Source organism: Haliotis asinina, chromosome 1 (genome assembly GCF_037392515.1).
Source record: "Haliotis asinina isolate JCU_RB_2024 chromosome 1, JCU_Hal_asi_v2, whole genome shotgun sequence".
Classification (NCBI taxonomy): domain Eukaryota; kingdom Metazoa; phylum Mollusca; class Gastropoda; order Lepetellida; family Haliotidae; genus Haliotis; species Haliotis asinina.
The window spans coordinates 59,978,354-60,005,000 of NC_090280.1; the positions used below are offsets into that span (position 1 = coordinate 59,978,354).

General features: G+C 35.9%; 1 protein-coding gene across 17 annotated transcripts in view; it reads right to left on the reverse strand.

Annotated features, from left to right (window-relative positions):
* The window catches only part of LOC137295273 (RIMS-binding protein 2-like), a 257,071-nt gene that overhangs the window by 217,204 nt on the left and 13,220 nt on the right, over positions 1-26,647 (reverse strand). For 2 of the 17 annotated variants that reach the window (XM_067826708.1, XM_067826701.1), the window contains exons 1-2: positions 14,738-16,221; positions 13,713-13,983 (exon numbers count right to left, since the gene is read on the reverse strand). The exons of the other annotated variants lie outside the window; for them this stretch is intronic. In XM_067826708.1, the coding sequence (XP_067682809.1) occupies positions 13,713-13,790 (78 nt within the window). In that variant the 5' untranslated portion in view covers positions 13,791-13,983; positions 14,738-16,221. Of the gene's footprint in view, positions 1-13,712; positions 13,984-14,737; positions 16,222-26,647 lie in introns of those variants that run through there. 17 annotated transcript variants of the gene reach the window in all.

Here is a 26,647-nt window from a genome sequence, read left to right on the forward strand (position 1 = left end):
TTAATACACAAAGTATTGATACATTATAAATTAAGACAGGAAACTTCATAGACCAAATCAAAGATAGAAAGGCATCAGACTAAATCCATATGTTTGGAAATCAAAGACTGGAAATCAACCAAGTGAAACATAGAATTATATTTGGTAACACCAAACAAGAAAGATAGTAACAGACTTAAGAAACTAATTGAAGTAATCAAAGTAATCCTTTCATTTTCATTAGTATCAATACTAATGAAATTAGTTTCCATACTAATTAGTTTCAATACTAATGAAAGTATTCCTTTCATGAAGCACTAAGGTAACTGTAAGTCACTAAGGTAACCTTAGTACAATGCTAAAGAATGTGACTTAAGGTTAACCTTAGTAAAGGTTGCTTCCTGAAAGGAGCTCTGGATAATAGGATAAACCATTGTAGGATAAGCCATTGAAGTGAACATACAGACACATTTTAACAATTTATGGTCTATTCAGGGAAGGTTGACATATGTTTAGGCCTGTCTGAATATCACAAACATCACTGTCAATTTCAACATGGCGATATGAAATATACGACAGCAGATGAAATATTTAATTATACCTAATAACACCTGGTTCCTCATGGGGGACCGTATAACATGAATTATTGTTCATGATATTAATTTGTGCCTAAATCTAGTCCACAAGACCTCTGTACTTTTGTGTGTGTGAATGAGTGAGTGAGAGTAAGTATTGGTGAGTGAATGAATGAATGAATTGTTAAATACAGTAATATTGACTCAGTATGACAACAGTTAGTACAAAAATTAAATTTATCACCCAAAACTGTGTTTAACATGAGACATCACTTGTGTAACATCAGACGTTATGGTCTAGGTGGTATTGTTTTGACAGAATATCCTCCAAGGACATACTGTTTTGACAGTAGATTTTGCACAATGCCCTGACAATGCTATGATATCATGGACTTGATGACATCACAATACTATGACATCACTGCAGTCCAAGTCTAATGGCAGTACCATGTTTGGATATGTACTTTTGGGGTGTGGTGGAGTGGGATCTGAGTAGCCTAGTTTTTGTTCCATCATTTTAAATCACCTTTTTAACAGCCAAAGGAGCCTGGGTTTCATTTACATTTTATTTATGTTCCTCTGGCAGGTAGGGTAGCCAAGTGGTTAAGTATCCACCCATCAAGCTGAAGACCCTGGTTTGATTCCCCCAATGAATACAACGTGTAAATCATTTCTGGTATCCCCCACCGTAATTTTGATGGAATATTGCTAATAGCAGCATAAAACTAACCTCAGTCACTCACAAAATAGAAATGTACCTTTGAAGGTCTTTTGCTGACAATAAAGCAAAACATACACACAAATTAAGCCATAATAATTGTTCACACCTTATCGGAACTTGACTAAATGATTTGATTTGTGAAACTGACGTCGATCTGACATGAACATGCTGTCAATTACCTTTTCACAAAGAAAACAATACGGCCAACAACAGCAAACAAATACACAGCATAATGTTTGTCTTCATTAAATACAAAACAAAACTTCTTAGATCAGTTCGGTTCAGCTTGATTACGACAGCCCAGTGCATATCCTTATCCAACTGTCATCAACAGAACCAGGTCGAGGTGCTATTTACGACTCTGCATTCCTCCACATCTTTCTGTGAACAAACAGCAAAGACACCGCTGTTGACCAAACGAGAAAAAACTCTGCTAACACGGGAGGTAAATACACAATGGCTTTCCATATTTTTTAACGCAGCAAAAATTATGGTGAGCTTGCTTAGACCTAACGTTTGGGGGAATTTTAACATCATCAGCCTTAAATTCATAGTTATACCTTACATTATCTCTCCAAATGAGCAAATCAATGTACTTGAAATGGTAAGAAAGGAATCAAAATGTTTTCGGTTCTTTAGCATAACTGTGTTCAGGTATCTATAAAATAAACAACAGTACTCCATCTACATTTTTATGTTATCAAGAAAAGAATATTGGTTTTGTTGGTTGTTTAAATTTCACTCAAGTCAAAATTTCATGTGTCAAGTCTTGACAAAAGCAAACCAGTGATATCATGAGCAACAGTTCATGCTTGATGATGTCTGGGACACCAGAAGTGGGCTTCAAGCACTCTACCTATATGACTGGAATCAAACCCAGGTCTTTGACATGATGAGCAAACACCTTAACCACTTGGCTACCACACCTCCCCTGTGAGAAGTGTACATGCTAAAATCAGTATTAAATCAACAGAGCTCCAGACAAGCACTGTATCGGTGTATGTATGGATAAAAACATGCATGATACCGTAGGAATAACTTAGAAAACGTAGCAGATACGGTTTTTAGAATCAGTTACAGACATATTTATCTAGAAAAGGACTGCGTTATTGTTTACTGACCTGTTCACACAGGAGTAGCAATGTTGTGGTTCATATACGAAACAAAACACAAGATTACTGATACACCATTAAATTCCATTGAGTACTCAAAAAGTACTCTTACATTTTCCCAGTAATCCTATATTGAAAGAACAAGAATTACCTACTCATGATGTCAAAAAATTACCTGTAGCCCAAACTCAAAAGTGTTTGTTTTCAAGTCATGACTCAGTATAACCAACTGATAAAAACAAAAATATCTGTAATTTGTTTACAGCTGTGTCAGTTAAACCACTATGACCAACAACCTGTCACCACCATCAGATCAATAATTAGTCGAGTGTCATGTTTCAGGATTATAGTTTACAGAACAAATGAAAAAATTGTATACATTGAAGGTTATGCACTGACAAAATTCAAAGAGAAAAATGTCTTGAAGAATTGAAACAATAAGGTTTCAAAAGATTGCTAAATGACTACGGCAAAGGATTTGACAACAGTTCAGTCTGTAAAGATGTCCTTTGGATGACAAAACTGCTTCAGTGAATACTTGAGACTGACACCAAGCAAGAAAAGACAAAATGATGTATGTAATGGTTGGTAACAACATGAGCAGAGAATTTAGACATGGACTTTTTGGGACCTTAGTGAGCTGGAAGGTAAGGTGTATATAAATATGTCTGGTGTTCTCATATGTGCATTCTTAACATTCTCAAAGATAATTAGATAAAAAAATCTTAATCAGGTTGAGAGATGTACATTATTCCTTGAAAACTAATGACAATGATTTTTGATGATATACAGACTTTCCCCCTCATGTCTACTGACGTCAGTTATATGTCAAGCATGAATTCATAGTAAGTTCCATAACACACAGATATTAGGAAAATACAAATATAAAATATTTGTTTCAGCATGTTAAAGTAATAGCTTGTATAGCCAGCCTAAGGTTATACAAACTGTCCCCTAGGAACACCATTAAAGAACCCTACATAGTTAAAAGGTGATAGTAGACAATTACTAGCTTAAGGTAACAACATCTCTTGGACACTCCAAGATTCTTGAGAGGCATTTAGAAGGGGTTATTGAATTGTCATCCATATTCTTAGACACATTGTTAAAAAAGAAAGGGCTATGTTTACATAGCTTAAGTTACAGTTTAAGAAATTTACTTAATCTGTTTTAAAAGTAAGCCTGTTTTCACCTGTGCTAGAAAGTAATTCAGTTAATACTTCAATTACGCTCCTTAAGATTTAGCGTAAGTATGTGTAATGTTATACCATAATCTCCTTCCAAGCATTCAGTAAACTTCTCAGCTACATTTCTGTCAGTTCACTTAGAAGTATTAAGGACTCACCTCTGTTTCATTTATTGTAAGCTTATCATAAAGCCACAGCAAATAACATTCTTGTTACTGCTTAACATTTCAGTTAAACAGATTGTAATTAAAGATGCAAGACAGGATTGCCCTAGACCTCAGGGTCTTTGCTGACTCTCTGTCCAGACTACCCCAGTTACATACTCATGGAAACAAATAAGGGAACATGTGAAATTACAAGGGTTCACATATTCTTTCCCAGGTTTCCCAAGCCTTGTATTGAATTATGGATGAAAACCTGGAACAACATAAAGGAACACTTGTACTTTCATGTGTTCCCTTATTTGTTTCCATGAGTATATGTAAGAAATTGTTAATCTGCTCCTGTACATGGAATTGCATTTGGCATCCAGTGACTCTTTGCCGAACATATTCCTCAACAACCAGGGTCATGTTTTCTAAAGCTTTCATAACGCTACGGCTGTTATACCTCCTATACTGTTATACCTCCTCCTACACCGTAATGCAGACTTACAACAGTCATATACGATAGGTTTGTGAAATGGGGCTCTACATTCACTTTTGAAGTCGTTTCACATTTGACCATATCCCACTCCCCAGTTCCATAATACCTGTCACACTGATCAATTGCTTTTATGAAACTAGGTAAACAACTGACCATTAACAATGAAAACTGCAATATCAATGAGGAAGCCAACGAACAAAAACACCTGGCCATCACCTGGCCATAGCCATGTACATGCAACACGTGACAAAAACAGTCCATATCATGTTTGTGTTAAGATTCAATACATGTTAACGACCAGGTTTTAACAATAATTAGTTGTCAGGAATTCATCATCTTAATGTAAGTGATGGTTTGGAAGTTAGTATATTTTGATTCATTTGAAGTCAAGTGCACTTTGAAATCTTCTGGAGCAGCCATAGGCAAGCATAATATGGCCTAACTTTCTAGAAGGTATTTAAACTATGTAAGTGGACAAGCACGCATTTCTATCATCTTACACTGAATCAAAACCAGCAGATAAATGATAATGTTTTCATGATGGATATCACGCCCTTGCCGTTACTAAGATGCTTGACCTCTCCCTTCGCTATGTCTTGTTTTGTTTATTTGTTGTTCGAACACTACACAGTTATATGGCAGCTGTTTGTAAATAACTGAGTCTGGACCAGAAACTCCAGTAATCAACAGCATGAGCGTCAAACAAGACAGTACGTGAGTGAAGACTGAATCTAACTGAGATCTTCTTGGGTCCCTTTGCAAGGAGAATAACATCGTCGATGACATTACAGTTGTAAATGCTGCCTGTGTATTTTAAGCTGGAAAATATACTCAACTAAATGAGTAAGGGAACACGAGAAAGTCTGAGTGTCCTTTTATTGTTTTCCAGGTTTCTTCGTATTGCAATGTGAGTGAAGTTCTGGAAGCGAGTAAAGTAATACCTGTGCTTTCATGTGTTCCCTTCTTTGTTTCTGTGAGTATATTTTGTACTGCTACTTTAGGGTGTATTGAAAATAGAATCTTTTGCATTGACCTACAAACTCTGTGAATTCTATAATACTTTGTTGTTTGCTGGTATCACACTGAATCATAGATTTCTGGGTTAATCCACTATATCAATTCAGGAGTTTACACACAATAATTGTTAATTGCTCTGCAAATGAACTGCATTCAAATAAAAATTGTGATGTTTCATCTTTTGATGCCTATGTGACCCTACCATAATCATATATATCAAATGCTGTGTGACTTATCTGAAACAGACTATAGGTCGATTCATTTGTACATGACGTCTGCCAGTATCTTATCTCTTGTGTAAATACTTGCAATAGCTGTGCAATGAACGTGTCTGCTGAAGTATGTATTTCAGCTGGCTCAACAACAATAACAAGACCTCATCTAAAGGATACTGTAACTGTAATTTAAATTGTATTTTTTGCTCACTTCCATTCATGTGAAAAAACACCAAACAATGACAACAGGAGCCTTTGTGCATTTAATGATACAATTGCTCTTTAAAATGTCAACCTGCTCTAAACCATGAAACATGGTGTATTGTGTAAAGTCAGATATCCTATATAATTTCATCCAAGATGCAAAAACAGAGGAGTTTCGTTTCTCAGTGAACAGTATATTTAATATATCACAGCATATCAGTTGATGTTTATGGAAAACCTCAAATGATGCAGATCACTGGCTGAGTTTTATTTGTTTGTCTGTTGTTTAATGACACACCCAGAAATATTCAATCTCTGTGGTGGCTGTCTGTAAATAGTCAAGTCTGGACTAGATAATCCAGTGATCAACAGCATGAACATTGATCTACTCAATTGGAATATGATGATATGTGTCAACCTATTCAGGGTTCCTGACCAACCGATCCCATTAGTCACCTCTTACAACAAACAAAAGTTACTAAACATTAATTCCTACCCATATCATACATTCTCAGACATTAACATTAAATACTTGTGCTTCCAAACAAAGAAACATTCTCAGAGACTAAAACCCATATTCTGACAGTGACACACCAAACTTTGGCAACCTGGTCAGTGAAGAGTGGGTGACTTAACTTTTACGCCACTTCAACCAACATTCCAGCAATATCACATTGGGAGACACCAGAAATGGGCATCACATGTTGTACCCATGTGGGGAATCGGACCCAGGTCTTCACTGTCTAAAGCGTTTGCTTTAAGCATGATTTTCCCTCATAGACCCGTTTTCAATGAGAGCTTGTGTTAAAGACACTATCCCATTACATGTTCTTAAAAATAAAAATTATGATAGCCTCAAAATGCATATGTTGAAGAATATATTTCCAGTAATCCACAGATATCTAAATAATTCAATTCCATGGCATGAAAAAAATTGAGTTGTATAACGTCACCAAATTGCGTCTCTCCTAAAGTTCTTCAGAAAGAGGGGTGTTATAACCCAGTGGTTAGAGCAATTGCTTGTCGTGCTGAAGAACCAGGTTTTATACCTGCACAATGTTTAAGGAGTTTGCAAAATGATATTGCTCAAAATGATATTGCACGACAAACACGGTGTAAAACCCAACTGACTCACTCTTCAGAAAGAGGTCTTCAAGTATGCATGTTACTTTACAAATGGACACACTTATAACAAGTTGATGGATACATCAAAATATTGATTCTTTTTCCTGAACACTGGTTGTGTGTCTTAGTCAATATTGATACCATGAACTCCATTAACAATGAACTAAAATTAGTTTTCAGTTACTGTTCATTATAATCATAGGTGAATGTACTTTCACAGGTTAAATTTCAGTCAACTGAAACTTCAATCCTGCTGTGATAGATACTCCAAAAAGATTTTACAAATATGATTATTTTATCACCTGCAACACAAATTTCAAACAAAAATTTGGGAAAATAATATATCTAATGCACAGAATATTTTAGCTGTCAAATTACCAGAACAGCAAGTCTTCAACAGGCTATAACCTGACAAGTAAAAGGCAAAGATCAAAAGGCATGACGAATAGGTCCTTTCTTTTCAATGGACACGGCCACAGGGCAGCAAAGTGTGACGGTAACGAACAGTAATGTGCTATTTTGGACACCCAGGCCAAGATGCCATTCATTTTAACATCACAAATCAAACAAAGGATGTTTTGACATAACTGAAGTGTACAACACTCCTGTAATGTTCATTTCAAGAAGTGGAACAGAAAATCTCACCCCCATTGATACCAGCGTTAAGGAATTTCCTTTCATCATAACCTGACAACAGAAACCTGAGTGACCTCATGTCTGTTTAAAATAAAAACTTGTACCTTTTCCAATGGGTAACTGATGTATAATTTGGCAGTTGATCCATTCATTCATCTTAATGTAAAACTTTTGCTTACAGGCTCTAATGCTGACACACTAATGATTAGAATGAAATTTGGAGGGTACTCTGATCCTATGACTAAGGTAACAGAATGCAGACTTAAGACATTGTACATATGAACACATAAATATGTTGTTGGAACACTATGAACATTGTTGTTATAGCATTGTGAATAATAACATTATTACTGTAACTTGTTGTTGGAGCATTATGAATATGCACATTGTTGTTCTTATAAGCCATGACACAGAAGAGCAACATTATTGTTGTAACACTGAGAATATGAACATTATTGTTGTCACATTGGGAATATGAACATTTGTTGTGGTGGTTGTAAGACTGATAATACACAAATTAGTGTTGTTACATTGAGAACATTGTTGTAATGTCTGAGAATATGAACATTATTGTTGTAACATTGAAATATGACCATTGGTATTCTTTGTAGCATTGAGAATATGAACATGGTTGTTGTTGCAGTTTGAACATTATGAATATGATCATAAAATATTACTTCACCATCAACAATGACAAACAACACCACTCACGAAAATATACCATAGCATAACCAATGTTCACAAAAATGACAAACATTCTCAAATGAGTACATCAACAAGAACAGGATATTCACAAGACTCCTGATTATGAAAAATCAATCATTACAGTGTCGATCATTGAACTGAGTTCCATGAAAGATTGATAGCCTGCCCATCTACTCAAGCGTACAACAGTAACATGTCTATCCAATGAATGACCCAATACGATACCTATGTACATTATGTACGTACATTCAGAGGTCTTAAGCTTGTATCAACAAAACATAGCTGATTCATGATTCTCATGCTAAGAAGAGATCCCTTCAGTTTTGCTGGCAACTTCACAAAATGTTGCAGACAGACAAATGAACCGTTCTTATCCTTGGACTGTATTGATAAGGAGAATGAACAAGTAGGTCACAACTGACTGACATTGAAGAAACAAGATGGATGATGAACAGAGCTTTATTATGATTATTATGACATGGAGTTAATTATACTGTGATTTTGACAGATCGTGCAAGTTTGTTTTTTTCTTTCAGAGTCAGTTCCATTGTGTATGAATCATACAGGCCTCTAAATTACATTCACCTAATGCTTACGATTATATTTTTTCATGCTTTTTTACATGAACTATGGAAACACCATTTTTGTTCCTTGTTTTTAAAGCATACAACTTTTTAACAGCAACAGCAAAAGGAGTCATAATCATCATCATGCTTCCTTCATCATCTGCACAATAATTCATTCATCATGCTTACTTCTTCAACATGCCTTCATCATCAAACTTCCTTCATCATCATGCTTCCTTCATCATCAGCACAATAATTCATTCATCATACTTACTTCTTCAACATGCCTTCATCATCAAACTTCCTTCATCATCATGCTTCCTTCATCATCTGCACAATAATTCATTCATCATACTTACTTCTTCAACATGCCTTCATCATCAAACTTCCTTCATCATCATGGTTTCTTCATCATCTGCACAATAATTCATTCATCATACTTACTTCTTCAACATGCCTTCATCATCAAATTTCCTTCATCATAATGCTTTCTTCTTCAACATGCTTCCTTCACCATCCTTGCCAACACTACCATTATGCCAATATGGTTACAGTCTGTGATGCCTATTTCTGGTGTCCCCTATTGTGATAATGCTTGAATACTGCCATCATTAAACAACACTAAACTAACTTCACTCCTCTATCTGGCATTATTTCACAGGTTTCCGAATAAGACAGCAAATGGACATTGGCAGAATATAGTCAACAAAGACCAGGCTGGATATAGTAAGTGACCATCAGCACCATGCTAGTGACACCACAATCAGCCATGTTTACACATTACTATCACTCAGTTCCATTCTATATCAGCTTTCAGCAATAATCACAGTTCTTGACCACACCTTTTAACCATTTCCAACCTAATTTATGTCAGCTGCAGAGAAAAATAGCTGACCAAAACGTATTTTAAAGTCTGGGATACCTCCTCTAATCAACCCTGAAGCTAGGAAAGAGAACACTTAAACCACATAGATACATAGGGGATTCAAACATGTATCTCAGCCCAGAAAGGTAAACACTTTATCCACTGACTTATGCAGTAGAGTCAAATTTGTACCTCAACCTAGAGAAGGCGAACAATTTGATCACTGAACTAAACAGCTGATTCAAACCTGCATCTCAACCTTGGGAAGGTGAACATTTTGATAACTGAGCTACACAGTTGATTCAAACCTGTATCTTAACCTGGAGAAGGCAAACACCTTAACCACCTGATTATTACTAAAAGACTGAGCTTTACGTCACAAATCACATGGAACAGAAACTGAATCAATTTCACCTTCAGGGAAATGTACATCTCGTAATTAATTCTTTGACATTTACCATGCCACATTTCAATTTCCTGTTGTTATTACATACAATTACGACAACCTTTCTGCAGTGGCTCTCTGTATACTCCCAAGGTGAACGCTGTGAGCATCACACAAAGCAAGCACCACACAAAGGCTGAACAAATCAATCTATCACGACTATAATTCAGTAAAATGCACTCCAGCATTGACCTATATATGAGTACCTAAGTACCGATGGCATGTACAATGCAACGTGATGAAGATGTCTATTTCTGAATGAGCATGTGCAGCAGATAGTGTCAATTACTCGTGCTGACATATTACTGAGCATCGCTTTTCCTGTATGAAGTGTTTTTATTTAATACTGTTTGATTGCAGAATATTTAATACACCCATAATGATGAATAAGGTGAATGAGCTGGTAGCTGGGTGGGTCATCATCACCTTTTGTATAGTTATTGTTTCCTTCTTCATCAGCATCATCATCATCATCAGCAGCAGCAGCAGCAGCAGCATTCATCATCATCATAGTTGTCATGATGGTGATGATCTTCATAATGCTCCCATCACCATCCTTTCTTTCAACATCATCATCATCGATTTCATCATATTTGCCATCATCATCACCACTTTAAAAATCATACTGCTTCCTTCATCTTAAAAAATGCTTCCTTCATCATCGTTTTCATTATCAACCTAACCATCCTTTCTCTCATCATCATCATCATCCTTTCTTTCATCATCATCATCATCATCATCATCATCATCATCATCATCATCATCAAACCTCATCAGGATATACAGGAACTAAGCTGGGAACCTAAAGATAAGCTAGGTCAATATAGGTCCTATAAGACCTAGCCCGGTTGTAAGATAAAATTTAATGTGTTTGGAGGCAAGACTTAATGGACTGGTCACCAAAGTGGCCAAGGTAGTATCTCATAATATCACTAACTGGATTGTTCCATCTGACATGATTATTATAACAGCAGGTCGAATATTGCACGTTATAAGACTCAAACTGTAAAGATTCTGAGTCCAACTGTTGTAAGGTGACCTATCAGACTGGGTGGCCTGCCTTTGTAGCATGGTCAGTGGTATGTCAACATTTTATACAGGCAGCTGTCATATAGCTGATACATCTGATTGAGACCATAAACAACTAACACAATAACTCTCCTACATTTCCTGGTTATAACTCCAGGAAATCATGTGAAATGTGTCTCATCCATCAATCAATATCTCGCATACACGTAACTCACTATACACCATTGAGTAACAGTCTGGTCGATATATTACATAAACCATCTCCTTGAGGCAAATCATTTCACAGAATGTTTTGATGTTCTGCCATAGAACGGGAAGACATGTTCTAAGGTCTTAAAGAACACTATATCATTTTGTATGCAATAATTCTGTCATCAGTGAATAATGGCTGTCATCATAATTATTCATTTGTGATATAAACATCATATAATTGAAATGATGAACTTATGAGTCTGTGATTATTTTAAAGACTGATAATGGCAGGAAAGACTTTCAAGCATAACACACTGTACATATATCACTGTCCACAATGACTTGCTTTCTGCTTCAACCACAGAACTGTAAACATAAATTATTATTCACCGGTAAAAAGATACTGCTGTGTAATATTTTCACAGCAATATTAAACTAGTATGTCTGATAATGTTTACAGTTATGATGTCATAATGCTAACACCTCTGTCACAATGGTATTAGACCTTGCTTGACTTGGGGGGAAAGCTGAGAGGCATCACACTGCAGCCAGTTTCTATCAATTTATACTGGAGAGTAATTAACAGAATACTAAACTTGAAACACCATTTTTATTAAACTTGTCAAAGATTTAGCAACAGCTATCCCTCATTTGATATCAAATCATTAACTGGTTTTATACAAATGAGATTACATGGAACGTGGTTTGTATCCTCTATATACAATTTGTTTGTTGTAACAGATAATTCGTACCATCAGTGTTCGGTGTATACGGTAGTTAATTCATAACAATATTTTAGGAAAGCAGTCGGGACTTCTGAATTTGTTTGTTGTAATCGGCAATTCGTTGTAAGTGTGTACGTTATAAGTGGACTTTACTGTACCTGACACTATACTTTTCCACATGATTTTATGAAAACTTGTACACCTTAAGCCATACCCAAATTGAACATGGGAGAAGTAACATTAAACCTTAATATTTTGAAATTAAATACAAGACTCAAATCACAAATCCTTATTTTCAAATAATGCTGTTAAAACACAAATACACCAATTTTAACAACATATCATTATGTTGAACATGTTCAAAATGTCATGGTGAAAACATATAACATATTATATTCTGAGTGCACCTGCACTGTATATTGATTTGTGCAGACCTTTGGCCTACAAGCATTGGAAAAATTGTTGTGACTTATATTGTCATGTGAAAATAAATTGCACAGTCCCTGGAGTTTATTTTCCTTCCACCCAGCACTTTCTGCATTGCAACTGTAGATTTCCTCACTGGGGTCCATTTGAATTTAAGAGGAATTATTAATTTAATCAGAAAAAGCATTGTCACTAAGGTGACATACTCCCCCGTCGCACATTATCACATCAAACTTGAAAAGAAATTAAAGTGAAGGTGATAGTTTAAGATGAAGTAAAATGTCAACAAAAACATTACTCTCAAACTTTCTTGATATCTTGCACTGTAGTTGTTCAAACAAAACTATTTTGAAGAGTCACCTAGACCTTGGCCAGTGTATGAAACTCCTAAAAAAACAGTCACAGTGACCTTGAAAATTAACTGAATGTCATCAAAATCAACTGGGCCCTGCATCTTCCCTAGATAAAGCTTGGTGTACAATATGATGAAAATCCAGTGAACAGTTCTTGAGATATCTTGCTGACCAGGTAAAATGCATAAGTCCCCTTGTGACCTTGAGTTAAAGGTCAAGGTCACCAAACCTGACTGAGACCTTTCTTTTACTGTCAGAAACCTAGATACCAAATATAAAAAGAATCTAGTCAACGGTTCTTAAGATATTCCAAACCATACATACGGACAGAGACTAATACTCTATACCCGGCTTCATGCTAAATGCTATATATTCAGAGACTAAACATCAGTCAGGGTCATGTGGGTTTAATGTCACTGTTATATCTGCAGAATCCATGCCTCTGAGAGGGTTATCAAATTCTTCTTTCAGAAACAAACTCAGACATTTTGCTTGACAAGCAAACACAACCACTAAGCTATAACACCACTAAGCTATAACACCACGCTTCAACTGTTTGTGAAAACCACATGTGATGATGTTTGGCTATTGGAAAAAGGTTTCATCCATCAAAATATAACATTCACATTGGGTATGTCTAGAGTCTTACGTAATGAGAATGGTGAAGCATTCTCTATGTAGATGGTTTTTTTCTGCACAAAATATACACTAATGAAAACGAACAATTGAATACCTGAAAGCACATAGTTTTCTTCTCAAGCTGTGGGTGAAATTCTGCAAGACTTGTACTTTCAGGTGTTCCCTCATTCATTTCCATTTTACATACCCCAAAACAAACACCCACCAGGGGGTGACAATCACAGACTTGTTGAACAGCTAATGAGATGTCATAGGAATATATTTAACTAGATCAAAATTTTAAAAATCAAATTAAACAAATAATAATCAAAAATTAAATTTATTTACAAACATCACTGAGTGATTCCTTACCCTGACAGAAACTTGATGAGGCCTTCTCTCTTCCTGAACCACTGCTGGGGGATGGTTTCGCTCAAGAAGTAACTCCATATCGTCAATATCGTAACGTATGACCTGTCACACCTTGTCAACACCCTCCTGGCTCCGCGACCAAAGTTTTCTTTAAACCATCCTGGACTGATTTTGTAATGTTAACACTAATTTCATTTCCAAATTGGGAAATTATCACGTGTGTGTTTCCATGTGGCAATGTACATCCCTCAAGCGTTACACTGTCAACAACCTGTTTAACAGGAACGTATTTGATTGCACAGATTGCACTGGTTGAAGATGTAGACAGGAGCAATTGGCAGGTCAGCATCCACAATTAATTAAACAATTAAGAAGTTTAAGATGAAATTCATCAGTCCATCTTAACATATATCTGAGATACTTTCCCCAAAGTCAGCAAATAATTTTCCAAAACTTAAAAAATTATTATATAATTTTTTAAAAAGAAACAGAATTATGTGACTGTTCATTAAATATATATATCTATATATCTATATATATTCTTTTCTATTCTTCTTATATATCTATTCTTTGTTCTAAGTATTTCAATTATTCAATGCATCAGTTAACACTAACACAGTTTAACAAATTCACTCATTCAAAATAAAGTATTTTAGGATTTTATAGTTCTGAAATGATAATCTACTACTGTAACTCATATGTCCTGATTTTAAACATCACAGGTAAATAAAAAAAAAACCATACATAAACTGTCAATATATTTTCAATAACTGAGAGATAGCAATGTCCCAAATCAATATTGTCTTACAGCACAAACTGAATATGACCATGGATTATCATCATTAACAATCAATACCCACAAATTTACCACCAAGATAATCCTACAACTGATCTAAACCTTTCCACTAAATGATATGGAAATTGATTGACAAATACAGAATTGTTATGCACAGAGCCACTAATCAATTTCATTTGACCCATATTGAAACAGTAACAGGAAAGATTACACCATAGGCTTTACCAACCTGACTTGACTTAATGTCTTGTGTCAACTTCAACAATATGCACCTGATCTCTAATTCCTTGACATTCCTTAGAGCAGGGCCTTTGAAACTTCTTCAGTTGATAAGATCCATTGAATTAAACACAAGCTTCACAAGTATGCTGGCCGTTAAGAATGTATCCAGATATGTACAAGAAATTGACAACAAGCATTGAAGTATGAATCTCCCAGTATCCTCAATACTGCACCTCAAAGAATACAGCTGTGTGTTAACTCCATGGTAGGTAAATCCACAAACATGAAACACCGACTAGCTGAATTGTGAGGCTATTAACTTCACCCTGTTCAACTCACGCTCTTTCTGTTTGAGTACGGTATCCACACATCCACACATCCATGTGTGTGTCTCGCTGAGGGACAATGTCACGCGGTGACCTGCTCTGGATTTAACTCAACTGGTTTACCTCCGACCCTCACAGGCCATCTCTGACCCTGAGGCACAGACCCTGTCCATAAAACTAATCTGACAGGTATGGACAGGTTGTTTGTCAACCTCATGCATTTTTCTTCAGCCTCTTCATGCAAGCACGGTCACAAATGGACCATGCATTGTTGTATCACTCATGTAATTACAGGTAACTCTAAACCTCGTTAAGGTACCTGTTGAGGAATGTCTCGTGGGTGCGTCCTGATCAGGTGTACACCATGAGTCTTTGTTGGCTCACCTTGTTCAATAATCAAATGCACTTTCTCACCTGTTTGTTCAATACAGGTAGACTATCACCTGTGTGTTTTGGGGGTATACGTCAGATTTGCCTTCACCTGTATAGGTGAATATCACAGGTGACTAACACTCATCATGTGTCAACACATGACAGCGCAGCAAGTCCACACACACACTGATAAACACTGTCTACATATTAATAATGATCAATTTCTTCTTACAACAAAACACTACATATTGAGCAAATCGTTAGAATTTGCCCTGAAATCTGTCCATACCTTTGAAGCAATGACCTGCTTTTAAACATCCCAGGAGAAGAAATACCTGTACTTTGTAAATTTAACCTAAACCTTGAAAAACTGCCTGATCCGGTACACAAGACACCCACAACAATTAATCAATTTCACTCATCTATTCCACTGGCACATTTCATCTGAAACAATGACTCACACTTACTAAACACACTCAGTATTACAGAATTACCACAATCCTATAAAACCTCCAAATCCCCAAAAATGTATCTTATTAAACAGAATAATCTCAGTATCACAGGTAAACTCATTAGTGTACCTGCGAGTTAGATCTCTTCCTGTCGTATGACTGACACGGAGATAACACCTGACCATATAAATATCTCTAGATTTCTAACCTGCACCTTCGTACCTCATTAACCTGATAAGCTAAGATAGCCCTACCTGTGTATATATCCAAACACTACCCCTCAAAATCCGAGTCCCCCTCAGCCATTAAGTAAGTAAATAAAGAAACCTTGTCTATTTCTCGCTTTTTATAGTCTGTTTCAACTTTGTGTGACATGTTTGATATGGACGAGTGATTTAATGATTAAAGCCTGTCGCTCAGGGGAAATCAAGCATGGCTGTGAATCTAATGCTGTAGTTCATGGCATACAGTGTATGTGGGATTGCTACAATAGCAACTACTACAGGATCGGACATTCTTCACAAGCCTAGATGATAAGGAAGGTCTTGGTTCAATCAAACAGAAAATCTGCAAATTCTGTCTGTAATACCATAAGCTGCATGGAGAATTTTTTTGCAGTCTGGGACATTCTTTTGGCAGACTGGGACTCGTTCAACAAAAAGTCTATTGCTGCCTGTGAGTAGAAGCATGGAAAACACTATACTTTTAGGAGCAGTGTTTCATATACCTTGTTATGTCAACATTTTCACATGCAATACAGTTCAGTTTTTGGTTTTAAAATAAGTGGCACTAACATGTTTTAGAGACTTTTTACGGATAATTTATCCAATTTCTGGACTTGATCAACTAAAAGTTTATTCTTACCTGTGTGTAGTAGAATGGGAAACAGTATGATTTAGGTGGGTTTTTTTCTGAATCTTATATTAACATTTTTGCATGCACTGTAGTTCCTTTTTTTCATTAAAAATTTTTTAAAAAAGGTTTAAAGACCTTGAATATTTATAACAGTCTTTTCATTCTGGGATTTAATCAACTAGAAATCTATTTTACCTATGTAAAGTGGCATGGAAAACTATGCTTATGGCATTCACTGACGTCAATGGATAATATTTTCCAAAGAAATGTTTGAGTTATAAGACACAAAAGTTCATGGCACAAACTGCTATGACTGTTAACTAGCTAGCAATCTGGGTACTGTACTCCCCAAGGAGCTGAGAGCACACTGATCTGTTCAGTAGGGTAATAAAGCCATGCCTTGAGCATGCTCTGAGGTGAAGATTTGGTTTGTCTTAAATATGTTCGAGCATCAGGTATACTTCCCAGGAAACTGAGAACATAAATACAGAGCACAGTGATCAATTCAACAGGGTAATAAAGCCATGCCTTGTGCATGCTCCAAGGTGAAGATTTAGTTCATCTTATATATGGGCAATTATGCACATCAGGCATACATCAAAGGAAGCTGACAATATAAATACAGAGTGCACTGATCTATTCACATTTGTGTTCATGATGAGAATGACATCCTTCACACATGTGATCACATAACGCAGTACATGTGGACTGATGCATAATGGGAGCTCTACCAGAGCACACTTAGTGCAAGACAATCATAATTGAAGGAGTTATCTCCCATTAATCCCCTCAACTATCCCTTCCACTCCAAAATGACATTTTCACTATCTGTGTTGATGAAATCAATTTACAATGAAACTTTTTGTTATACAAGTCTACCTGAAGAATGACCATTTCACATAACATCTAGATTTTCCCGAACAAAGATATGATACTTTTAATAACATCACAACTATGAAATCTCTTAAAAGTAAGCATTCGTGTTTATGTCTTCTATTCAAAAACCTGGCAAAGAGCTAGAGTTGAATTTGTTTTGCTGCTGAACATATTTATCTCTGAAAGAGATAGTTAAAATGTTAAGTCATGTCAGCAAAATTTAAGCCATACTGTGACAATGATATTTTTCACTTTGATAACTAACTAACAATCCCTCCCCTCCACCAAAAAACCCCCATAACCCTTTTTAAAAAACATAACCATGAATTCTTGTGATTCATGAACAATGAACAGAAATAATGAAAGATTACACCCAAATTCAAGTAAAAATACTCTGTCAAAAAAACACAACAATGAATATCCAATTCTAGTGATTTACAGTAAGGAACTGAATTCATGAAGGGACATGATTCCATCTACAGGAAATGCAGAAATGTACAACTCACACTCTCCCAGTCTTCACTACAGGTCTGGTTCAGGTAGGGTTTATATGGCCACATAGGTAATTTCATGAGGATGTTGTTGCAGAGGCTACGTCTGTACAGGTATCCAAGAATCGTATCCCAGACTGTTCACATCCGTGTCCCCACTGACTGTCCACCCTGTACCGGTGACCACCCTGATGTAGACGTACCCACACCGGCTACTATTTCCCATTGTAAAGTACATTCATTACGACCTTGAGCTGTGAGATTTACTGTAAGGTTCTTGGAGGTGATTACCGTACATAGATTAAGAAGAATGCTTGAATAGGTGGATAAGTGATTTAGGAAGTAAACTGACGGTAGCATGAAATAAGCATATTAATAATATTTAACTACTTAACTGCCAGACAGAGGAATGTATAAAACCCGTGTTAGGATAGCAGTGGCAGTCACAAATGAATGAACAAGAAAAGGTTATTAGATTGTGTTGTATCCTGTTTGTGTTTTCGGACAGAAGTTTACAGTGTTTAGATGATACTTTGTAATGTCATGATAAAATATGTAAATTTGTTGTGAAACTTTTCAAATTGAGTTTTTAAGTATGCACTTTCTTTCACTCAACCATTTAGATGTTTGAAAATGTGAACAGGAGATATATCTTCAGCTTTTTCAGTTTAACATATTTACTTGACCATTTCACAACTGAATGGAACGGCATTGTCTACACATTTTTCACTGTTTGTTTAACCTCACAGTCTGCTTGCATGATCGTCTTTACTACTGAATTATTAGATGGTGTGACGAAAGAATGGTATTAACAGATCATGAAAATTAATACATTAACATGTTTCAATTTCTGTACTAATTCACAATTAACCAAAATATACTTTATACATACTAATAAAAATAATATCAAAATGAATAATTTTAATAATAAAAATGTTTAAAATGATCAAGAATAAAGGCTTAAAATAATTAAAATAATTATGAAAATTCACAATTTAAAAATATATGTATACACACATCAATTTGGTTTATTTATAACCAAGAATTTTATTGCATAAAAACAATTTCATTCTTTAAGTGCAGTGTATACGGTAAAACCCAATACATGGTGACAACAATATAGAAATCTGGAATGAATAAATGGGGCTTTCAATTACTATACATGTATAAGCAATGTAGTACTTATTGCCTTCTCTCAACAGGGTTTAGCCTCCATTATAGTGCACGTAATATTAGTCTGAGATCATTTGTACAGAACATGGCGGCTCTGTCGAGGAGTTGAAAGGCCTATAGAAATCATTGTGGCTTTAAGGAGACATGTTGATTCTTATACTGATGTTATCATTCTCATTAAAGGTTGGGAGATGAAATGACCAATGTGGCAATGTGGCCCTGTTATGAAAATTGCAAATTTTGTAAGTCGTACAAAAGTTTGTAAAATTTGTAAAAATATCAGATATATTACAGTATACGAATCTGGGCTGATCTTGGTTGGATTAGGTTTAACATTTATTGTAATGTTATTGGTCACTGTATTAATAAGACTCGCTTATGATTAAAGTTTATGACAAAAGAAATCTTTTCAAATGATCGTGTCACTGTGCTTAGGTGATTGTTTTTCAATAGTTTTCTGAACAACAGTTATAACTGTGTGAATTATGAAAAGCTGGATTATGAAAATCAGCAAATCAAACTTTGAACTGATCATTAACCAAAAAATAAATCTAGGGGAAATATTTAAAATCAACTTCATTTATTCATTGCAATGGCATCCTGTCAACAAATGTTCATGTCAGTTTTTCAGCTTTACAGATACTATTTTGGGCCTGTTGTAGAAAGAAATGATAAAAAGTGTACCAGTTTTCTTTTGTCTTATTTCCCTCAGAACTCAAGCACTCAAAACATGTCTCCTGTTATAAAAATACTTTCCTAAGTTTCCAGACATTGTTTCAGTGAATTTCAAACGAGGATTAATATGAGTGGGTGTTGTTTATGCCTCATGGGATGGACAAGAAATAGGATTGAGATGTCATGTATACCAACGTGGAGAATTAAACCCAGACTTTTGCAAACAGCAAATAATTCAGTCATTAGACTGTCACACTGCCACATAGTGTTTTGTGTCAGTTTTGTCATAATACTTAAATAACATTTGTTGTATATTTTTTACACATATATTTTGAAAAATTTCACACAAAAAAGCAAAAACAAAAGCATTAAAATCAAAATCTCAAAATTATCTACTTTTCCTAAGAATATTTCAATTTTATGTCATGTAACGTGTAAAATTTTTAAAGAACACGTCAACAGACAAGGATGTCAACAATGGAGAGATGTGAGATTTTAGTGTTATAGACAAGATTGCAAGGCACATGACTACACCACAGGAAACATCTGTGAATGCAATTACTCTGGATAAAAAAACTAGCTTGTTTTTCTCCTCAAATTACAAAATACCCAGATGTTTACTTCTGATGCCTGAAAACATCTCAAAGTCAGTTTCATAAACATTCTGTGTCTAGAGAGCAGCTACTGAGTAATCCACAACATTGAATGCTTTTAAATTACCAACATTGATCCAAGCCAGATACTGGACAGCTAAACAGATTTAAAAGGATTATTTAAACCATTAGCATGCACAATGCATGTATGGAGCAAAGTGTAATTTATTTTACAGTTTGCATTTCAGATAATAGATCATAAATAATCAAATTTTGTTTTATCATTTTTTTTTTTATCACAAGTGTCAAAATTTGTACACATATCAAATAATCCAGCACTTTTCAGTTCAATTAAATAACCTTTAATGTTACTTTTGTCAATGATCTTGAAACAGAAATTACTTTTTTGACTGACTACTTTATTTCTTACAGTTATTATGACAATAAAATGCATTTTAAAACTTTGCTGAAAGTCAGCAGTGTTGTTTTTCCAAGATATATTAATGCATTAAATATGCAAATGCATAACTTAGACTGTTCTCCATACCTAAAGAAAAGCATTTTTCAGATCAATAGTATAGCCCATTTCTGATGTACCGCATTGTGACAATGCTGGAACGCTGTCAAAAGCAGCATATACAAAACACACTCACTCACTCATTCCCAGCTCTACTGCTACTCTAAGGGGTACTGACATGCCTTAAGAAAAGTGCTTTCAGGCAAATACAAAAGCCTAAAAAGAAAAAGGAAATTCATCTTCAGAGAGTTAATTTTCGTCAGTGTTTTACAGCACCAGAGTGAGAAAACCATCGACAGGATTTGGAAATTAAACAACACCTGGTTTTCAAGATAAAATAACTCCTTATCTGATGAAGTATGATTGAAGACAACGTCCCTGGAGAACTGAACCAAATTGAATATCTGTGGAAAATATACTAAGGATATAGAACACTAACACTCAGAGAGGAAGAATATTTGTTGCTAAATATATCCATATTATCATTATCTTTCAGTTATACTTATTTCAGCAATATTCAGCAACATGCCAAGAATATCAGAGAAATATTAATTTACAAATGGCACTGCTGTAATGTTCCATCAATACACTAAGAAAATTCTATAATTATACTAGAAATATTCCTGGAATAGTACAGCAGATTCACATCAACATTCTAGGAATAGTCTAGTGACATCACAACAATGGACGATGTTGAAAGTAAAGGAACTGCCAAGCCCAATAATGATGATTCCAGCCCGACCTTCAAAACCCCACACACTTCAGCTTTGGGGTACAACAATATTCTCGGACTAGTACAGCAGTGTTGTAGGCATAGTACAACAATATTCTGGGAACAGTGCAGCAATATTCTGGGAACAGTACAGTAATATTCTGGGAACAGTGCAGCAACATTCTGGGAACAGTACAGTAATATTCTGGGAACAGTGCAGTAATATTCTGGGAACAGTGCAGTAATATTCTGGGAACAGTATGGCAATATTTCAGGGAAAGAACAGGAATATTTCAGAAACCATATAGAAATAGTTTGGGAACAGTACAAAAACACCTTTTTAATAGTACAGATACATCCCATGAATAGACCAGCAATATTCACATTTCAAGAATATTCATTCATATATATCTCAGAGAAATATCACAACAAAACAACACCATCCAAAGGCTTCCCTGGGGAACTGAACCAATATTCCAAGGAATTCCAAACCACCCTGCCCTACCCCTAGTTCTGCTCCTGCCCATCGACCCAACCTCTAGCCCTCAAAGTGTGTGTGTGTGTGTGTGTGTGTGTGTGTGTGTGTGTGTGTGTGTGTGTGTGTGTGTGTGTGTGTGTGTGTGTGTGTGTGTGTGTGTGTGTGTGTGTGTGTGTGTGTGAGGGGGGGGGGGGGGGGGGGGGGGGGGGTAGGTTGTCCCTGGATTCACCATCAGCTGAGTCACACCCATACACTCATCTTTCACTGGCAAAACTCAACAATCAAATGTACTCCTTAACCAAATTTTCTGTGCACTGTTGATGTGAAAACAGGTAAAAAAAAATGCTGAACATCTGGAGCCAAACTCTTCTTCATCTCCCCTTTCTCCTCTCTGCCTTGTCTGGGAGATGTAAAATATCTGTCTGGGAAAGGAAATACACTTTTTCCAGGTCTTGATGAGAATTTGCAAGAGGAAAATTGATTCCACATGAGATTTTACAGAGTTGGCTAATAGTGAAATTACTGCTGTCTGGATGGTTTCACGATTGCTAATAACCTACCGGATAAAAGTCAGGATTTTCTTAAAGAGGAGCTGGGGCATACTTCATTTATATCCCTAAATACCACAATGTGTAAACACAAGGATAGAGGCCATTCTGAAGAAGTAAACAATGTGTTAATCTCATGAAGAACTATTGTATATTAGCGTCAATCAACATGTGGATATGTAAAACATGTTGAACTGATAAAATACTATAGTATACTCAAGTCATTCATTCTGCTAATGTAAACAGTGTGCTGAAGTCAAGTAAGCGCAGCAATATTCCTTCTATATGGCAGCGGTCTGTAAATAATCAAGTATGGACCAGACAATCCAGTGATCAACAGCATAAGCATTAGTCTGAGCAATTGGGAACCGATGATGTGTCAACCAAGTCGACCACCCGATCCCGTTAATCGCCTCTTACGACAAACATAGCCTTTTAGGGCAAGCATGGGTTGCTGAAGGCCTACTCTACCCCAGACCTTCACAGGTCCACAGATGTTTGGGCGATACAAATAAGATTAGTAGATTAAAACATGTCAAGCATGTCTGTGTTGTTGTCTGAAACATAACACAACAACAACAACAACAACAGCAACAACTCAGACAGATTTACATGAAATCAATTTAGCAAAAATGCCTACAATGCCATCCGTAGAAGCTCTGTATATATTACTTCCTTGTAAGACATTTCATTCCTTTGTTAAATTCAAACATAAATATACCTTTGACAACCTTATCCCTAAATACAAATTTCAATTACAACCCCATACAAACATTCTGAAAACAGATATCCATACAATGAAATGTACTGATATACAATGAAATGTACTGCTTTACGATGACATGTACTGTTATACAATGAAATAAACAAGTTTAGTATTCCCTCCCTGTGTGATAAAACATGCTATCTACACTAGCCTATAGTGTACTTGTCAGTCTTTGAGTGCTGTCACCTGTGAAATAGATTACTCAATTAACTACAACAAAGCATGCTTCTATGTCATGTCTGAAGTGGTGTAGTGAGGAGTTGCTGGGACAGTCTGGAGAATGCCATGTGATCTGAGACCCCACAGAGCTGGGTGAAGCTGTCTACCATCTTCAGGGATTTATCTGTCATTTAAAAGTGAGAAACTTTGTGGGAAATATATATTTTGGCTATAAATTTGGATTTTGTGAGAGGTTTTAAGAGTTAGTGAGTCTTGTGTGAGTGAGTGAAGTTTTATGCTGCTTGGGCAATATTCCATAAATAAATAAGTAAACAGACATGGAGCAAACACGCATATGTCACCAAGTACTGGCAGTGAGTGAGTGAATGCAGGGGTTTAGAAAATCCCATTGCCTGACGCCCAAGACAAGTCAGTTTTAATTTCAGGCAATGAAATAATGGTCAAACTGTAAATAAACTTGGATTTCAATGAATGTAGCTGTTAAATTTCACAATGATAATAAAGTAGAGTTACCTTTCTTTGCTATTTATAACTTCTCAATAAATAGTCCACTAAACATCAACATGAAATTTGATCTTCATTTATTCTTTGATAATTACATCATCATGAGTATGTAAGAAAATCAGGGCAAGTGCAAAATTAGGACAAATTACTTTCCTCTTAAAGTCACTTGTCCTGGGACAAGTGGCTTCAAAAATATATTTGAACCCCTGGAGCGAGTGAGTTTTGGTAGGTGTTTGAGTGAGAGACTTTTGGTAGGTGAGTGAGTGAGTGAGTGAGTTGCATTATGTTTGTATCAAAACATGCAAAATGATGGTTTACTACCAAGTTCCATATTTACTACCATATTCTTAAAGAAAATTATAACATTAGTTATATCAGAAACCTTAAACTGAAAACTCTGTGATTCTCATAAGAACTTTTCACCATGTTTACTCTGTCACTGTATGGCCAAACTGCAGCCTTTAGGAATGACCAAACTGCAGCCTCTAGGAATGACCAAACTGCAGCCTCTAGGAATGACCAAACTGCAGCCTCTACGAATGACCAAACTGCAGCCTCTAGGAATGACCATATCAATCCCTAACCATATACACACTGCCATAATGACGCATAAAGTCTAAGATTCGAAAAATTATCCTAAGAATTTCATCTTCTGATAAGTATTTTTTTTTTTAATGAGGCCAGTCATTTTAATTTACATTAATTTTGCAAACATACAATTGTTTTTAACAATTATTCATTTAAAAATATGCTATCTTGTTTCTATTTTCAATAGACATTCATGAAAAATGTTTATTCATGTTTTAGAAAATGATTCAAACTAATTTCTCTCAAAGAGACTCATTATAATATGAAATGAAACAAACATGTCTTTTGTTCAAGTTTGAAGATGAGACATAAACTGTCTACAGTCAATAATGTCGGTTATCATTTGTGATATCTGAAATGCAATAAGGGTGCTTGTGAATAGATTGTCAACCTTGTTATTAGAATATGTATCAAGTCACAAGTCTCTTCACAATACCTGGTGATAAAATCTGGAATAAGGTTCCACACTGACGCACAGCTGACAGCAGTCATGACACATAAAACTGACAATTAAATTATCAATAGATTACGAAAACTGCACAATCAGCAAACAAAACAGCTTAATGTACTTTAGTTGAATTAAATACATGCTTCTTTCTAGGTTTCAAAGGAAGTCCAGAGATGAACAGAGGCAAAAATAACGAGTACAGAACTTATCCAGATCCTTCCACAACAAAGGGGCATAATTCAACTTCAGAAGTACCGTCGAACCCTCTTTACTCGGACCCCACACATCCGGAAACCATGCCTTCCAGACAATTTTCGTGTGAATCGAAACTTACGTTCATTAATTGTACTTGCTTAACCAGGCCCCGCGCTTCCAGACATGGACGTCAAATTTTCAAGCCATTCCCATAGATTTCCAATAAAAAATGACCCAGTTATCCAGACGGAGATATCTGGTGCAACGTGCATGTGTATGTGTCACGTCAATACCGTTTACCGCATGTTTTTTCATGTGATTTCATTCTTAATCTATCGGAAGGCATTTGATGTGAATTGAGTAATCAGCCATCAAAGCACTAGGGACGTGTGTCACTCGGGTTGTTCATTAGGATTTGGAGGGAGTGAGAACATCTCATCAGTAACAAAAACACATGTTAAGTGGGATTAAGGTAAACTACACTCTACTTGCACTGTATATAACACTTATAAATCGACCCCTACTATCTGTGTCGATGCAAGTTAAAAATAGCCTGCCACATGACCTAAGTGCATTGTCCAGAAGTTTACTTTCTGCAGATGGCATAAGTTCGATGCAATGTCACATGGTTTTAGGGCCTTTAAAATTCTAAAAAGAATATGCAATTGGCAGAATAGAGACTTTTTGTCATCTATTTACGTTTTTCATCTAACTTACCACCTGAAGCCCCACACGCTACATCACGTTCGAGACAACTTGACAAATGGTAACCTACATTCTGCCTTCCATGTATTATCGGTACACTTATATGTTAATGATGATTCACTGTTGACTGTTGATTTATTGATATACGTACATGAACAATTTTTGCTTTCACTTAATTTTCACATTTTGCTTGTGATCCAGTTAACCGGACCTCTCACTATCCGCACGATTTTTGAGTGAAACCAAAACGTCCGGTTAAATGGGGTTCGACTGTATACGTAGATTTTTCAGTTTCCATTCTAATGCCATGCATCCAGGATGAAGGATCATAAATTATGGCAAACAAGGGTAAGTTGAGCACCGACCTGAAATTGACCCACATCAGCATGTATGAGTGCTGCCTGTAGCGCTTGTCATTGTGAGCGAAGGGACCCCAGGATGTCTGCGATCTAGAATTACACCG